The sequence below is a fragment of the Nestor notabilis genome, unplaced genomic scaffold (genome assembly GCF_000696875.1).
Source record: "Nestor notabilis isolate BGI_N333 unplaced genomic scaffold, ASM69687v1 scaffold16249, whole genome shotgun sequence".
NCBI classification, from domain to species: Eukaryota; Metazoa; Chordata; class Aves; order Psittaciformes; family Psittacidae; genus Nestor; species Nestor notabilis.
Window position 1 is genome coordinate 3401 of NW_009944259.1, and position 19099 is coordinate 22499.

General features: G+C 39.1%; 1 protein-coding gene across 1 annotated transcript; it reads left to right on the forward strand.

Moving 5' to 3' along the window:
• Window positions 1–401: 401 nt before the first annotated feature.
• On the forward strand, window positions 402–17557 carry RAI14 (retinoic acid induced 14; the record flags this gene model as incomplete). Its single annotated transcript, XM_010022363.1, has 16 exons — window positions 402–490; window positions 2213–2277; window positions 4738–4795; window positions 5193–5263; window positions 5887–5993; window positions 8257–8435; window positions 9112–9140; window positions 10066–10152; window positions 10711–10797; window positions 10951–10953; window positions 11462–11519; window positions 11870–11988; window positions 12495–14021; window positions 15167–15316; window positions 16880–16945; window positions 17197–17557. Coding segments are annotated over 16 exons (2773 nt in total), but the record flags the coding sequence as incomplete, so codon positions are not given.
• Between the last annotated feature and the right edge of the window lie 1542 nt (window positions 17558–19099).

A 19099-nucleotide genomic window follows, 5' to 3' on the forward strand; every position in this document is an offset into this window, starting at 1 on the left:
CTCCTTCCAGGTAGTTGTGGAGAGCAAAAAGGTCGCCCCTGAGCCTTCTCTTCTCCAGACTAAACAACCCCAGTTCCCTCAGCTGCTCCTCATCGCACTTGTGCTCCGGACCCTTCATCTCCATTGTTCTTCCTTGGACCTGCTCCAGCACCTCAGTGTCTTTCTTGTAGTGAGGGACCCAAAACTGAACATGGGATTTGAGGTGTGGCATAAAAGTATGGCTACAAAAACTTCTCGATTTGCCCTTTCACTTTCAGAGCTATTATCTTCTTGGGAGGCAGAGAAGGGATGCCAAAAGATCTAAGGACAGGGAGGGGAGAACTTGCCAGTACTTGATTTGTGAATGAAAGAGAAAGGAGGTCTTAATAAAAGAAAAGTGACATGTAAATCCTCTCTTCCAGTTTTCACCTGGCAGCCATGAAAGGGCATGTGGAGTGCCTCAGGATCATGGTGACACATGGTGCAGATGTGACAGCCCAAGATGGTGCAGGTATGCCTCTGTGAACCTATACATGTGGTATAACACACTCAGTTTGCCTTTACAGTTCTCGATGTGCAGAGTACAACTACAGATTTGACAACACTGCTTTTCCCCACATGCTGTGTAGGAAAAGCAACTGTAACACTTGCAGGTTTGGGCATACTTGCTTTTCTGCATATAGAATTCAGATTCTAAAGCCCTTAAAAACTTTTGACCTAATACTATAAATGTCAGGATTTATAGCAGACTCCAGAAGTAAAATAGTTGCTAGAATATTACTGTTTTTAAAATTTTGTTTGTTTTTAAATAAAATGAAGGAAAAAGATCTCCCTCCCCCAACTTCTTTTGTTAATTTCATGTGAGGCTTTTTACAGTTTAAATCAAGATCTTCCGTGTTGCTTTTATGTGCATCCAAGCTATTAACCCCATTAACTGTTACAGGAGTTGCAGTAAGACATTTCCTCAGGATTATGAAAAGAGCTGATACAGGCCAAAAGAGAGCTGAGAGCTATTAAGTACGCTGTTTCAGCCCACAAAAGTCCTATGCCTTAATTGCTGCTTCACTAAGAGAATGATGGGAGCTGAATTTGAAACTGGCAAACTCTTCTTAGTAGATTTCGGTAGAATCTGTGCCCAGCGTTTTCTCTGGCTAGCTGAGTCACCTGAATGAGCTGTCAGCTGAATGAGCTGTCAGCATTCCGTCTTTCCAGTAATGACCTGTAAATGTTGGGCTCATGGGTTCTGTCATATGTGGAAATGATTTGCCTCTATAAGGAAACGTCTGTGATACCGAAGAACCATTCAGATTATCATAATGGTAAGAGAATATATGTATATGATACAGACTATTATTCAGAATTCATACTTCATCTTGCCTCAGGATTTATTAGTTGTTTGGATAATAAGAGGTTGCCTGCTCTCACCTGAGAGTGTTGACCCAGTATTCATCAGGGAAAGCCTTGGCTGTGATAGTCACATTATATACAGTGAGAGTCTGTTGTCAGAAGTGGCTCTGCCTGCATCAAGTATTAAATCTTGTCTCCTTCTTTTCTTAGTTATACATATAATTTATTCTTTTACTGTCTTGGCCTCTTCAATTTTTCAGATGCTCTATAAGATAGAACAAGAGGATAGACTGCAGTCTTCCATCACAAATCCATAGTCAGTAAATCACTATTGCATAGCTAAACGTGCACTCATGTGTGCTAAATACATTAACAGAAGAGAGAATTATGAGATGCAAACCCAAGTAGGCCATGTTCTGAGCCTTCTACATGCACTTCGTGGATGATACAAATTCGTTGTAGTGCAGTTAATTTGGTTGGTTTTGCTGGGTTCCTTTTTCATTGCCAAATGGAAGAAATCATGGACACACTTGAGAGACATCTTTCTACAAGGGAGGCTGAGTAATATAAGAAAATTGGATTTTAAGAAGCAAAACTGCACAATCTTAGATTTACCTCTGCCAAGGTATAGTCTGACACAATGTTTGCATTACTCCTTTTTATGAAGCTAGACATCAAGATTATTCTGTAAACTGCCTGAACAACAGTGTGTCACAAATGCATTCTGCTTGATGTAGCTTTTTATTTTATTTTCTCTATCCTTACTTTCACATGTTGTGATAGGAACAAGATGAATAAGTCAGAATTTTGCCTTAGTCATGGAAGAGTTTATTCCTGTGCTTTAGTGTGATTGAATGCTTAATTTGCTTTGCTTTTATTCATTTAGGACACAGTGCTTTACATCTTGCAGCGAAGAACAGCCACCCTGATTGCATTAAGAGGTTACTTCAGGTAAAGTATACTATTAACTTACTTTTGTTTTTCACAGTTTTCCTTTTGTTCTTCTAGATTGGTCCCACTAGATATTGGGACATTTCCTCCTAATAATCTGCATCACACTCTTACACTTTTGCCCTGTCTCCTTGCAATCAAGAGATGTGCTTGAGTTTAAAGACCTTTTAGGCACTGAAAATGGATGATGATAGAAAACAGTGTGGTATCTTCCCTTGAATGTTCCACAAACAGAGTTTTCCATGTGCAGCTGATCTGACATATCAGGGTTGGGTTTCAAGCGGGTTGCAACTTTTAACTTCCTGTGTTTTGTCTGTGTGGTTGGATGGCTTTCAAGTAGATGGATTAAGAGATATAGAGGAAAAGGATTTTTTACTTCTAGGGGGATTGTGATATTGTTCCACTGGAATGCTTTCTGTCTGTTGTTGACCACAGAAATGTCTGTTAACTTTGAAGTCAAAAGGAGAAGAAACAAAACCAATTTAGATGCGAAAAAACGGAAATACTCATATCTTCAGTGGAATGAGGCAAAGGACAATGAGGGGTTTAGAGAGGGAGCAGAAAGAATGGAGAAAGAAAATAAAGAAATTAAGATGAAGAGAAGATTCTTGTGGTATTGAGGCTGAAGACATCTCTTAGTAAGCAAGGAGAGAGACATTGTCCATCTTGGCTCCGTTTGAGAAGGCCAGATGACTTTTGGTGGAGATGTGATCAGAGGAATGGGAGAGCTTTTTAGGAATTTGGAGTTATCAGTAAGACTGTAGCAAACCCACTTGAGAGCAGTTGTACAGAAAGAGAATGGATCTTGTATCTGAACTTCTAGATTGATTTTCCCTGGTTACTTCTGGGCTCTCCAATTGTGCTGACTGACCCCTGTCAATGTCTCTGACAATACTGTCCAGTTACACTGATTCACCTCCATACTCGTTGCAAGCTGTCTCCCCTGTTCCTCCACACCTGGAAAGGGTTATCAGGTCTTTTCCAACCTAAACGACTCTCTGGTCGTTAGCCACTGAGGCTCCCTTATTCAGGGTTTCACTGTGAATATTTAATACTTCCAACACAAACCCATTTACAGCATAAACAGTGACATCAAGCTGTCACTGATGGTATCGCATGCAGCAGCATCAACTCGGCAATTAGATGTCTGTTTAATACTAAATATCTGCTGGCCATTCACTTGCTAGCTACTACCACGGAGTGCTTTTGTTTGTATTTTCCTGATTTTATTACAATATGCAGATTTCTAAATATGTCTGTAAGTGCAAACCCATTGGTAATATTCTGCAATAGTTCACACTCTTCAGGTCACTTTGTTTCTGTGGACCAGCTTGGTGATATAAACTGTACCTGTGAGGAGTGCCTAATCTTGTCATGATGGAAGTGAATTAAACCAGGCTAAATAATTTAGACGGGCAGGATCTTTATCTTTTTGTTACAGAATGTGGTAATCTATGTGAACCTGTTTTCCTAGAATATATTGAAAAGTGTTGGAGGCAGTGCTACATTTGAAAGTCACAAGATTAATATTTTTGGAAGCCGATTATTTCAGGGTCGTATCTTCTCGTGTCCAAAGGAGAGCAATGAAACCAGGTCTAGAAGGGTCTGGAGCACAAGTGCGATGAGGAGCAGCTGAGGGAACTGGGGTTGTTTAGTCTGGAGAAGGCTCAGGGGGGACCTTATTGCTCTCTACACCTACCTGAAAGGAGGATGTAGTGACATAGGGGTCAGTCTCTTGTCCCCAGTAACAAGCAATAGGGCAAGAGAAAACAGCCTCAAGCTGCACTGGGGACTTTTAGATTGGATATTAGGAACAATTTCTTCACAGAGAAGGTAATAACATATTGGAACAAGCTGCTCAGGGCAGTGATGGAGTCACCATCCCTGAAGGTATTAAAAAGACATCTAGATGTGGCACTTAGTGACATGGTTTAGTGGTGGACTTGGCAGTGTTGGGTTAACGAGTTCAACGAACTCAATGATTTTGAAGGTCTTGTCAAACCTAAACTATTCTGTGATTCTCTGATTCTTTTTCTTTGATGTAATCTAAAACTAAAATCTTATGTACCAAAACAAGTCTGGATAAAGATTTGAAATTAGACTTTTTTAAAAACTATTTATTTATTACTTTGAAGTCTAGATTGATCAGTAGTACCTGGTGGCTTATAACACCACAAAACGTAACTGGATTGTTGATGCTTTAGTTTTACAAATGCGAATGGAGCCTTACTGCCTTCAACAGAAATAATACACGATTAAATGCATCAGTATAAGCTGGTACCAAGAAAGAGGAGACCAGACTTGCAGAGAGGAAAGCTGTGCTCTATGGAGTAGCCCATAGAACTTTTGTCAAGGATGTTCTGCGCTCTGTCCTTAGCATCAAACGTATGTTTTATTTTCTTGGTGGTTTTCTAATAGCCTTTTTTTTTTTCATTTATTTCTCCTTATTGAACTGTGCAGAGTAAATGTCCAGCAGACAACACTGACAATTCTGGAAAAACAGCTTTACATTATGCAGGTAACCTCTTTGTTGAAAGCTTGTATTATTTTGTCATGCTTCATATTCCTAGCTCCTCAGCCTGGTGGAGCATTTTAGATTCTAATTACATAAATCTAGTGACTCCATCTGATTCTTTACAAGTTTCAAGGTTGGTTCTTTTTATAAACACCACAAATACTGAATTTCAGTTAATTACAGTTATTCTATGATTCTGTGATCAAACTTAACGTGCGCACTTGCAAGTGCATAGCCACTGGAATACTTCAGATTAGATTGATTTTTATTTCAGTTTTCAAAGGTTATATCTTCTCATGATAATTTGGGCCATGAATGTTAGTTGTATTTCTGCATACATCTTGCTGTTCATCCTTTTAGTCTTTCCTTCCTTTCATGCTTGTCATCTTTATTTTTTTAGCTTCATGTGGTTGTCTCCAGGCAGTTCAACTTCTGTGTGAACACAAATGTCCAATTAACATCAAAGATTTGGTATGTACCTCTTCATCCATTGTGTACTTCAGATACTTAAGAACTTTTACCACCCTCCACTCCAGTCAGTCTCAGGTGCAGCAGTTCAAAGCTGTGCTATGCTTTTATTTCTTCTTGGATTTCTCTTGTGGAGGAAGTTCCTTCTGCAGTTTGCCATAGCAGAGGTGGGGTTGTCCTCCCCATCCCTCTGGGAGCAGGGGGAAGAATGAAGGGGAATCAGTGAGCGGCTGCGTGGTTCTGAGTTACTGGCCGGGCTTAAACCACGACAACCTCTAAAGGTGTCTTCCAGTTACGTTATTCTGTGTATGAAATTAAGTACTTTGCCTTGTACTTTGTTAAAATTACCATTTTTGTTGTAAAACTACTTAAAGTTCCAAAATCATGTCATAGCATTAAGCAAACAACAAAAAGCATTCTAGTCTACTCCTAATGCTTTGCATCCCCAGTGGTCAAGGAAGGAATTAAAGTAAACGCAGCTACATTTACGGTACATCAGAAAAAGATACTGGTAGCATCTTGTTTGTGTTGTACAGAAGTGAAGTTCATGACTGACCTTGAAATCTCAGAGTGGTATTTGTAAGTGGATGGATTATTGTTCAGAGTTTCTTTAAATGCATTCCTAGGATGGAAACATACCTCTGCTGCTTGCGGTACAAAATGGTCATACAGAAGTCTGCAAACACCTTCTGGATCATGGAGCAGACATCAACACCAGGGATAAAAATGGAAGGTACAGCAGGGTTAACATGTTAATTCTTCTGCAAGGATGGCTGTCAAATTAAGTTTTTTTCTCAAATCCTTCCCAAAATAGTTGTTTAGTGAAAACATATATAGTGAAATATATATATATATTTTCACCAAAACAGTGAACTAATGCCTTCTGTACTATACAGCATATACTGATTATTGAGAAAGCTTACAGAATTCTGCCTAAAAGGAAAGGTGAAACAGAAACTATGCAACTGTAAAACTAATGTGCCTGTAAGATTTCCCTTAGGCTACTATAGCAGTAAATCCCATTTGTAAGTAATTCCTACAAGAATCTGATTGATAGCACTTACCCACATATCACTTTGTACATGTCCCAGTTCTAACTGCTGCTCTTTTCTTGTCATGAGTTAGTTTCTGCAGCTTAAATCCTAAAACTGTTACTTAGGCACAGCATCTGTGGAGGATTCTTTTTTCCACCATAATGCTGCCACAGCAGCAAAAGAAAAATACAGTAAAGTATACGCATATAGAGATATGTACGTATCTCTACATGGAGATGCTGTTGTCTTAGAAGGTGCCATTTAGAGATTTGCTGCATTAATAGGTAATATGTGTGTGTCAGAAAACTTTTTAAAAAGCAACATCCTTGTAGTGAAAAATGCTTTTGTTTTGATGATACTGATGAAGATTTAAAAATTGTGGACTGTTTTGTGACTGGCTGGTTAAACTGTGAAGGTAAAGCAAGATGCTGAGAAGACTTGGCACTTACATGTGATAGGAATCTTGATTATTGTATGTGGCACAATGCTCATATTGTTCTTTGGCAGCACCTGGGCGGATAAGACTGAGCCCTAACTTGTTTTTTATCAGTCCAAACTTTATTAGTGTGCCTTTTGTTTTAAGTTGTCTAAAGAAAACCCATTTATCATCAGTGCTTTGAACCTGAGGTGCTGCCTGCTCTAGGACCTCTGCCTTTCCCTCACTCTCTTACTCTTTAATCAACGGACAGTGTTAAGAGTTTCTACTTTAGTTAGATGAAAGTGTTTCTGTCATAGATAGGACAGACTTGCATTTTTGTATTTTCTCTTTTAGCAGAGTACTGTGTATAGAAACAAGAAAACGACATAATATACCATTTTACTTCTCGCTTTCCTTCTGGTAAGGAGAGTGGCCACTCTAGCATCTTGTGTTCACAAAAGTGGTTAAGTTTTTACTGAAAAAAGGAGAAGCCTTTTTGGAAGAGGAAGGGGGTAACCTTTAAAAATGGCATCTCAGATTTCATCTCTTGTGCAGACTAAATGAGTTCTTTGGTAATCTAAAATCATCCCTGTGACTCTGGCAGTGTTAGCCAAGTTGCCAGTCAGCACTGTGTTTTAGCACAGTACTGCAACAGCCATTACTTTTCCAGGGCTCACCCACTACGGGGAGTATGTTTAATTCATCAGTCAAACAATTGTCTTAATATCTAGCAAATATTATCACTGTCGCAACTTTTCATTTTCATATCTGCGCTGAGGAATGTGTTTGCCAGTGAACTTGGCCAGCCCATTAGGCATGCTTTTGTGTCGAGAAGGGAGAGTTATGCCCAAGCAGAAAAGCAGTATTAGGTTGTGCTTGAAAGGTGTGTCTTTATGTGTGTTTGTAATTATTTTGTACATCTCTTGTAACCCCTTCAAGTAGTTGGGATGTAACCTGTTAGGAAGACAAACACTCCTTCTGTGTGCTACCCTTACTGTAGGATCTGGCACTGTATAGCTACCCTGTGTTGGAGAGGGGATCTAATGGTACTCTAATGGGCCTTTTTTAAAACCCTGATTAGATCAGGGTTTGAGGTTTGTTCTGCTTTTTGTTTGAAATCCGTTTATCTATTTTGTTTAAAAGCAACATGTGAAAGCAGCTTTCATGTGCCACCACTTGCAGAGCTGTAACTGGAGTGTGGCAGTGAGATTTGATAGTCTGACTTTATCCTGCAGCCATTTCTATGTATGAGTCTCCTCTTAGCCTTGGGAACCCATTTTTAGACATGTTTGGAAACCTGTGCAAAGCATGCCAGGTCTTTGCAGAAGGTCCAGCTGGGGAGTGTGGGGAAGAGGAGGTTGGGTAGGCCAGTGTTCGTAAGGAAAAACAACGGTTACATGTATATGTCAATACCCTGTGATAAAATCTTGGGCCTTATTGCACAGTAACTGTCACCCTTCTTTTCCTGAAAAACAATGAGCTGCTGCTTAAAGAGTACACTCTTGACACTTCCTCTGTGTGTCTGTTTTGTCTGTTTTATCCAGGACTGCTTTAATGATTGCTTGTGAAGCTGGTAGCCTTAACATGGTGGAAACCTTCCTTAAGAAGGGTGCAGATGTCAGTTTAGTAGATGTCTTTGGACATAATGCCCTGCATTACTCCAAGCTCTCCGAGAATACAGGGATACAGAATCTCCTGTCATCAAAGTTATCTCAGGATGTGGGTATGTAAGAGATGCAGACCTGCGGTTTGTCACTTCTTGACCTGTCTACATGTGTGTTTAGCAATGCACAAGTTTACTTCATAAGGTAGCTTGAAAAGTTTCAAAAACCATCTCAAAGATGATCTATCTGAGGCTTCCCAAAAGCAGGAAAATGAGATCTTTGCCATAGATTGTAATATTTAGCATGGGATAAAGTACTAAGCAGGGCAGAAACAGTGTTTTGGAGAAAGAAAAGGTAAGCTGATGTACCAGCATTATGAAGTCTTGCATACAATTTGGAATAGATCCTTTTTTATTATATGAAAGAGTAACATAGAGCTCCTGAGTAGAGGGTTTGGAGAAGGAACTAATGCAGATAGAGGGTTTTATGGTCAAACTGATGGATATCTGAAGTAGGAGATAGTGTTCAAGTATGGTGTGAGACTATAGGGGAATAAGAATTGTCACAACCCTTAAAATTTTATCTCAGCATGAAACCCAAAAAGCAATAGAGAAACCATATGGTTCAAATGGAATTTGGAAAATAAAAATGTATTTCTCAGATTTCAGAGAGGAATTGAGAAACCAAACAAAGTATTTATGGTGTGGGAAGTAGAGCTGGGAGATGGGTTAGGGAATGGCAAGTAACATTTTCTTCCATAGCTGTTCTTAATGCCACTTCTTTTCTGCTTCACAGATACAAAGTCACCAACAAGAGCAAAGCAGGTATTTGTCCTTTTGGTTTTAAAATCACAAAATATTGACTAGAAACAGTAGTAAGTGCCACTGTGAGATGTGCTGCCATAGACTGCTCTGTAATATGAAAGGTTTTTGTTGCTTGTTTAATGTTTCAGAAACATCACTTTCAGTTTTAGCTTCTCTCTCTAACAGCAGCCAGCACTCTCAGTGAGACAAGGGAGGACATGTGTGTGTGTGCACATGTGTGACAGCAAGATACACCACTTCTCTCATGTGTAACGTAGGAGTTTGGCTTTTGGGTTCCTTATCTGTTTAAACTGCAGAGAAGATGATCAAGGAAAGTTCCCTATTTCTAAAACATGCAATTGAAGGGTTATCCCTGATTACATCTGACTGGAGACCCTCACCCGTGAGAACCCTAGAAGATTAAGGCAATTGAATTTGTTTCTTACATTTTTTATGTAGTATCATGAGTGCAAGTAGACCTTGTAGACCTGCTGGTGGCTGGGAAGTGGATAAGGGTGCATTGCACTGGTTCGTTCTTTCTCTGAGCGGAGAGATGGGTTTTTCTGGGAGCTCAGGCAGAAGCTGGTGGAGAGAAAAGATGGTAGCTGTTAAGAATTGCATGACTGGACTGTGTATTAATGGAAGTCTTTAAGATCACTAGTGCTAAGCCTATTGTCAGCTGCTGCTTTTTCACTAAATCTTGTTTGTTTCCACTGAAGCATGGATTACGAGGGGGCAGGTTCTTATTGTCAGGCATGTTTAATATCTTTGTGTTAATAGACGTGGTCTTTACATAGAAAAAAAACCCCAAGGCATTGCATGAGCTGCAGAAGTTGATATTAATGTGGGATTTTTTTTTACTTTTTATTTTATAAAAAAACCAACTTGCTGAGACTTTACTAACCAAACTAACAAACCTACCTTTTCTGGCTGGTGAAACTTGCAGCATGATCAAGGCTCTAAATTAAGCTCAGAAAGAAGTGGAACTCCAAAAAAACGCAAAGCCCCACCTCCTCCTATCAGTCCTATTCAGGTAAAGAAAAGACCAATTTTGAGATGCTTTTAAGGGATGAAAAGGGTTTTGAACATGATGTGAATGATGTGGGCTGGATTTCCTCTGTCACTGTTATGTGCTCGTCTTGACAAGAGTTCTTTTCCTGAAATTAGGATGACACCATGAAAACACATGACACATGTGACAACATGTGACATACAAGACATGTTGGTTAGGTTAACCAAGTAAAATTGCTTGAAATGCAGCATGGTCTAAGATAAACTGTACAAATTTTACTGTACAATTGTTTCTTCCATCTGAAGTATAAAATATATATAAATATATAGTATAAAAAATGCAGCATAATAGTTAGGTTTAATATTAAACTGGAGTGTTACCTGTATAACAGCTACCCTGTATATGTAATACTGACTCAGGAAAGCACTGAATTATTAGATCTGCTTTTTGAAGCTGACTGACTTAGGTTAGTGCAGGGAAAAGTACTCTTTAATGTGTTTGTATATATGGGCACATGTTACACAAGTAATTACATGTACATGTATGTATACGTACTTATTTATATAAAATATTTTACAGATTAGTGATTTGTCCTCTCCATACTCATCAACATCGACTCCCATGACTGGAAAAGGGCAGGCTTTCTTTGCTGATCAGGTGTACAAGGTATCAGTTTTCTGTTCTTATGAAACTCAGGGAATGAAAGTATAGTTCCATTTTGCTTAATAACCCATTTTGCTGTACAGTCTCCTGTGAATTAATTAGCTGAGTTTTAGGAACAAAAAGGAGTCCAAAACTATTTCAATTATATTTATAAAGCAAGTGAGGATTACTTTAATCTTTACTGAATATGTTAGGAATATGGTTATGAAAATAAGTATTAATGCTGTGAGAGCTCATTAGGTAATACCAGCGAAGTGCATGGCATTGTGCAGTGTAAAAAGTAGAGACCCTTTCACCAAAAAATACCGCAGAAGTGGTTGGTTGTGTTCTATCTGATCTTCACCTTATGGTAGTGAGGATTGGGTTTTTTTCTTTTAATACATGACAATATGCTGCTATTATTTATCACAGGGGTTGCAGCTTTCCAAACTATCTGTGAGATAGTTGCCCATATTTCATTAATACTTAATGAGAATTGGGCAATGGAACTTGAATGGCTTTAAAATATTGGCCACCTTCTACAATTAAACAAGATTCTAGAAGTAAAAGAAGTCTGCTTTGGCAGGCTTTATCCATCGAGATCTATACTGTCTATGCTGCTTTCTGGTGAACTGTCCAGCTTTACATCTGCTCTCTGTGAAAGCATTTTCTTTTGGTGTCTCAACAGGAAGAATTCAGCTCCTTGAATCGAGACAGCAAAGACAGACTGAGTGACAGCACAACAGGTATACAATAACACTTAATCCTTATTTTCATGTTTGGTGAGGTGTTTTAGGTGGCGTGAAGTGTTGCAGTCTGGTCAGAATTCCTCTGTGCCTTTCCACTTTGAAGCAGAGACACAGCAAGTACTAAGTAATGTTTTGTAATTTCACTAGCAGCTGCCCACCAAAACCTCCTGCTTCTGTTGCGTGATCTAACACGTTTCTGGGGGAAGAGTTCTAGGAACAGTTTGCTTGCTCAGTTTGCTACACTCAGTGATCATGGGAACGCACTGTTCAATTTGAAAGGTTAGAATAACTAGCTGGTATTCCAGCTTTTTTGAAGCTTTTAAATCTTTTGTTTTCATTCTCCGAAGGTGCTGATAGTTTATTGGATGTGAGTTCTGAAGCTGACCAGCAAGATCTACTTCTGTTGATGCAAGCAAAAATTGCTTCTTTGACATTGCATAATAAGGAGCTGCAGGACAAGTTACAGGTGGCTTATTTTTCTGCTGTTCTAGTGCTCTGTTTAATGTGCTAGCAGAACAAAGAGCTGCTTACTATTTTTAAAGAGATGTACTGTGAAGGCAATTTAACGAGCTTGTTGATGGTAAAACACTCTGCCCTGAGGGATTAAGTCAGTGTTTTGATCATCTCACTTTTCCCATAGATTACTGAATAACTTTGTTTATTATGATAACCACATTCTAAAAGATGTTGTTAACAGTTGTGTTAGCAGAATTTTAATTTGCATAGCTTTGATTATTAGCTTATGGAGATCAGCCCAGACTTTCAGAGGAGCTTGGCACTTGCTACCTTCTCTTGCTGTAGATGACTAAATGGGAGCAGCTGGGCTTTGAATTTTTCTAAAACTTTCTTCCATGGTGCTTTAATTGTGTGTCTCTGGAGCATGTGGCAAGATTTCCTTGCTTACTCTGTTCTAAAAAGTATAATCATGTACTTGCTTTTATTGTGCCATTGTTTGGGTTTCTTTTTGCGTAGGAAAGAACACCTAAAGAAGTGGATTCAACTGTAGAATCTAATCATCCAACTCAAACAGAATTTGAGCAAACAGCAGGTAGACAAAATGAGTTCTCAGTTCAGGAGTTTAAGTCTACATTAAAGGCCACACAAACTCAAGATAAGTTGACAAGCCCCAGTGAGGTAAAAACAAAGTACCTCCAGGAAGACTTAAAGGATGTGCAGAGGAGATTAGAAAATTCCGAAGACAAAAGAAAGCAGATAGAAGTTCAGGTCCAGTCTAGAGTCCCAGAAACAGATCATTTAAATAGCACAAACATTTCAGAAAATGGTTCCAATCTTAACCTGAAGTTCCAAGAAACTCAAAACAGGTATGAGGAAGCTATGAAAGAGGGTTTGAATGTACAAAGGCAAATGAAGCTGGGTCTTGTTTCCTTTGAAAGTGAAGAAACCAGTTGTGATCTAAATCGGTTAAAGGTTACATGTGAAGAAGTTGAAATGCTTAAGCAAGAGTTGAAGAGAGCCTTGGAGGAAGGTGAAAGACAAAAAGAGAAAGTGAGAGAGCTACAGAAAAAGTTTGAAGAAAGAGAACAGAATGTGGGAAACAAATTGTCTGTGGAAGAGTGTGAGGAAATGAAGATGTCTTACTGTGCAGTTATTGATAACATTAATCAAGAGAAAGCATTGTTGATTGAGAGGTACAAAGAAGGGCAAGAGGAGATTAAAAGGCTACAGGACAAGCTGAAAAATCAGACACAGTTGGAATCTGGTGCTGAAGCTGGAGAAGTGAAAGATGGGATGCACAGAATGATAGATGAGCTCAACAGACAACTTAGTGAACTATCTCAGTTGTACAAAGAAGCACAAACAGAGCTTGAAGGCTATAGGAAGAGAAAAACTCAGGATGATATAGCTTTGGACTACATTCCTAGAGAAGAACATGAGAAACTGATGCAACTAACAAGTTCTCTGAAATACAAAGCAGAGAATGAGTTATCAGAAATGAAATCCCAGTACACAAAAGTATTGGATGAAGCAGAAGAACTAAAGCAACTGTTAGATTCTCAGAAACAAAACTCTTTGCCCATTACTGAACACCAGCAGGTGATGAATGCACTCAGAAACACTCTGAAGGAAATGGAGGAAGAAATAAATGAGCTCAAAATACTGCTTACCAACAAGGAAAGTGAATTAAGAAACTTACAGAAAGAATTGCTGGAAGAAAAGGCTGCAATAAATGAAGCAATGGTACCCAAGGCTACATTTGAAAAGCTGCAGTCATCACTAGAGCGTGAAGTTAGTGTTTTGTCATCCAAACTGAAGGATGTAATCTATGAGAAGGAAAAAGCGTCCTTAGATGCCATGCAACTGAGAAATGAAGTTTCACACTTGAAAGAAGAGAAAGAAGGTATGCACACTCTGCTTGAAGCAAAGGATCGGGAGGTGGCTGGTCTTCAGCAAAAGTACCACCAAGCTCAAGAAGATCTTCTTCAAATGAAAAGATGTTCTGAAAGCTCATCAAAACTGGAAGAGGATAAAGATAAAAAGGTTAGTGATTCACTGCACTGGAGGTAGTTACATGAGTTCAGACTTCAGAACTTGTTGGATGGTAACATAACAGACAATGCTCTGTCAAGAGTCACAGAGTGGAGTAACTTTTGGGTGCATTTGCCCATCTAAAATTCAGATATCAAAGACGTTTTCAATATGTTTAACTCCACAGTTGGTTTCCCTCCCCTGTGGAGATATGAATGATGTTTCAGTTTACCTCTTTGAAGTTCTGCTTAGGTTAAGTTCACATTATTCAGGCAGCTGAAGTCAAAGAAATGGGATTTACAGCAGAAGGAGATTCCAAAGTAGACAAGAAAACAAAAGATCAGAAAGGAACAAAAATGCACTATTCTGAATCATCTTAACCGTAGCATTACTTCACTATTTTTTTTCTGCAGCTACCATATCTCTTACTACACATTTCTTTATAAAAAGCTATGTATTTTGCTAGCTGTGAATAGCTGGCCTGTTTTTGGTATGTCTTGTGTTCAGCAGCAGTATTTGTAGAGGTGGTAAATGTTAGTAAATATTCCTGGCTTTCAGAGCAAGAAATGCATTTTCATAGAATCACAGAATGGTTTGGGTTGGAAAGGACCTTAAGATCATCTAGTTCCAACCCCCCTGCCATGGGCAGGGGTTCCTCACACTAAACCATGTCGCCCAAGGCTCTGTCCAACCTGGCCTTGAACACTGCCAGGGATGGAGCATTCACAACTTCCTTGGGCAACCTATTCCAGTGCCTCACCGCCCTCACTGTAAAGAACTTCTTCCTTATATCTAATCTAAACTTGCCCTGTTTAAGTTTGAACCCATCACCCCGTGTCCTATTGCTACAGTCCCTGATGAAAGTCCCTCTTCCAGCATCCCTGTAGCCCCCTTCAGACACTGGAAGGCTGCTCTGAGGTCTCCACGCAGCTTCTCTTCTCCAGGCTGAGCAGCCCCAGTTTTCTTAACCTGTTTGGGCTATATAGAGAAACACTGTAACTTTTTGCTTACATGATGTCTCTGTCCATCCAGTTTACTTACATCTTGTTTTTCCCCACATCTTAAATGTGAGTCACAAATAACCCGAAGGTGAGACCCACAAGAATATACAGTATGCCTTGCAGCTTTTCATGAAAAGCTATTTTTTGCCTCCCTAGATCAACGAAATGTCCAAGGAAATCAGCAAATTGAAAGAAGCATTGAACAGCCTTTCTCAGCTTTCCTACTCAACCAGTGCCCCTAAAAGACAAAGCCAGCAGCTGGAGGCATTACAACAACAAGTGAAGCAGTTGCAAAACCAACTGGCAGTAAGTGTGATAACTTGTAAACCCACCCTTATTCCCAGTTCTCTGATGATACGTGTGCCATTCCTCACTCTGCTTCATTTAAAACAGAGCACAGGGAAAGGAATTTTCATCCAGAAATTCTGTAATTTCTCTGTTTGCTCACAATCACAAATTGTTCTTTAGATATAGTCTTAACTAAAGAAAGCTGTTTTCCCTAATAGACCTTCTCAGATCAATAGTGAGGCAGTGTTTGTGTACTCGTAGCGGCATGGAGTGACCAGACCTGTTGCTGGGACCCTTACTTGTGAATATGGCTGATGTGTGATAGATCTGTCCATTTTCTCAAATGTTTTCATCAGCTGAAATCTTTTGATTTTTTAAGCTAAAATAAGTTTGACTTTTTGGAAGAAAGTGGTTACTGAAGACATGAAGTTTCAAATCAAGCAAATCCGTCTTTTTATAGGGAAGCACAGTTCATTCTCTGAAATTCTGAACTGCTTAAAGGTTTGTCTTTAATTGTATTTGGTTTTACATCAAAGGTCCAGTCTTCTAAGCTGGGTTGAGTCATAACTGCTATTGAGAGCAAAACAAAAGCTTGGGAGAGCTTGCCTCTCCCAAGGAGCACTTCAGTTCACTGCTGAGGATGAAAAGGAGGTAGTGCTCACCAGAGGCCTTTGTTAAGAGCTCTGAAGTGACTCTCAAAGGAGAATTCCCAGCCTGACGTGCTAAATGGCTCACCTGGTGTCTGCTTTCCTACCTTCCCCAACAAGCAGAAGGAAAAGTCAGTATGCTTATGGGCCACAAAAATTCCCTTGCAGTGGGGAGGCACAAGTAGGCAGACAGTTAAGTACTGCATCCTGTCACTGTAAAGGCCCACGTTGTTTCTTATCCTAGTCCATCAAGTCCCAAAGGACCTTTCATCTCCCACTGCTTAAGGACCAGCAAAGTAGTATAATATGCAAAGATATGTAACATGTCAGGAAAGTGGTCAGGATTTAACACAGGACAGAAGCATTCTTTCATTCCTGTAGGCTAGCTTTCCTAGCAGCTTCACATTGGTTTGGGAAGATGGATTCTGGGATCTGGCAGTCTCTGATCATGGGAAAGGAGATTGGTGATCCTTGTTTGAATGTAGAGTAATTAACAGAGGATTTCATGGGATAAGACCTTTGTAAGCACCTCCTCTTCCCTGGGAAGGCATTAGCTGACAGGTGGGTCACTGACTTCAGGGAAGAGCTCGTGCAGTTGGAGATTTATTTGTCAGAATTTTGTTGGTTTTCCTCAGTTGTGGTTGCTGTTAAGCTCAGGAGTATGTGCTCATTCCACATCTTTGCAGCTCAGTGCTTCTTACAACTGATGTCGTCTTACTCACTTTTCTACTGGAATGGGTAGAATTAGTGTTTCTGTGGACAACACTTTGAAGCAAATTATGTTTTGGATGGCTAGGGACATAGTGCCATCTGAGCTGGTTTTTCATGCATGCATAAGACTATGGTTTGTAATCCCCCAGAGCTCTCTAAACTTAATTGGGAAGTTCTCAATTAAACAATTCTGAATGCTCTGTGACTTTCTGCTATTTTATAGGAAACAAAGAAGCAACATCAGGAAATAGTCTCAGTTTACAGGATGCATCTTCTCTATGCTGTGCAGGTATGGATTCATATTGTCAGTTACACAGTGTCGGTATTTTAATGAAAGATGTTTCTTCTGCAGATGAAGTAAAAACTTTGCATGTTTTTTTAAAGACATCCTACCCAAAAGGTGTGACTGTTTAAGCACAAATTTAACACTGCTTCCTTCTGGGAAATTGATCTGATTTACAAGCCTCAAAAGTAGTTTGGAAATCTTCTTAAGGAATAGAGAGATGCTTGAATTCTTTTCTTCTTTTTTCCCTTGTCTAGGGTCAAATGGATGAAGATGTCCAGAAAGTGCTGAAGCAAATTTTGTCAATGTGTAAAAGCCAATCACAGAAAAAGTAAACAAAAAACCCTAGGAAAACTCCCATTGTTTTTTAATCCTGTTATGGGTGTTTATCTAGATTTGCCTTAACGTAAGATTTTAAATTGGCGATTTGCTGCTTCTGTGTTATTGTGCTGTTTGTGAGGGGGATTTTTTGTCTGTCTCTACCACTTCCCATGTGTGCTCATGTGTGCTCATGTGTGCAGTAAGTAAGCACATGCCTGCCTTTCATATCCAAAATACAAGTATGTGCTTCAGACTTTACTCGGGCCACTCCTTGTCATGTTTACCCGAAAGTACTTTCTAGCTTTCTCCAATAGAGGGAGGTTAATCTCGAGGAAAGCACTCATGTTGCCTGGGTAAAGGTGAAATTCTCTATATTCTATACTGTTGATAAGCTGCATCTTGTTATTGGGGATTAATTTAGTTGTTTGATGTTGTAGCACTCAGATTCCTGACTTTTTGCCATATGCAGTCTTTGGCAGAGCAGAAGTGAGGTATTTATGCTACGCCAGAACATCAAACAGCTATACTTCTTAGTGTAATATTATTTAAGATTAGCACACCATAAGGTAGGTGTCCCAACCCATCCAATGCACTAAGTGCACAGAAATTATTCCATGCTTCATAGTTTCCTTGAACTGCCTGGTAGTGGAATGAAACTATTTCAAAAAGGAAAAATCATTAGTTTAAGGAAGTTCTGTACAAAGCAGTACAGAAATGCCTGTATAAACAACCCTTTATGATAGGTTTAGCTATCTATGCAAGTGTTGGCCATGAAGCTCAGGAACAAAACCAGAACATACACTTTAGATAAGGGATTCTAATGAACACAGGATGTTTACAGTGAATGTCAATGCCTCATACTTCCTAACCTCACTTTTGTAAAGATCTTCTCTTCAGTATATTTTTATTGGCCCTATAATGATTTTTTTTTTGGTAACTAAACCATTTTTTCTACATAATGTTTGCATTAAGCTTATTAACAAATATTTTTAGGTAATCGTGTTGTAGAGTTTCTTCTTATACCCCCAAGTATTTGCTAATACTGAAGCATAGTGAAGTGTTTTCAGTTTGTAAAAGATCTGTATGGAGTAATAAACCTGTCTGTCAGCGTGGTCCAGAGCAGTGAAGTGTCAAATGCAGTTCAGCCTCCTGTTTGAAAAGATGTAGAAATGATAGGTAGGGAACAGCAAAAGGTGTCAAAAATTTCTGCATGTTGTTTCTAGAGGCCAGGGGCATCAGTGAAGACTTTGTCAGCACTTTTGAATTTCATGTCAAATAAAAATGCCTGATGTGGTATAGTATGAAACCATGAAAAAGTGTTTCTAAGCACACACTGCACTTGAGGGTACAACCATCATAACTAGCTTGCAGCTTCACTATGGTATTTTTATTATTCCTCTTAGTGGATGTGTCTCTAATAGAGAAATCTTCCAGAGCTATATAATCAATGAAGTTTATATAGAGTCATATTATGACAAAGAGTCAGCAGTGCCTCAGGCTGACTGGACTCATAGTGCACTTATACCAGATAATTCCTAACCCTGGCAAAACTAAAATGGATTTTAAAAGCAAAAAGAAAAATCACACCTTTGCATCAGTTAGACCTTGGTGTTACTTTTCTTGGGTGGTTTAACTCATGCCTGCTAATTTTGAACAGTATTTTGTAGTTAGATGGTTTTGAAAATGCTCCAAAGAAATGTGAAAAGAATTTTGCTGCAGCACTTCAAAATGAACAACAAGATTTCAAGCATGCTAATGCTGCAAAGTATAAAACTTGATGAACCATTTTGTAGGTTGCCTGATGGATTTAGTCTTTTACTTTGTTTTGGTTTGTATATT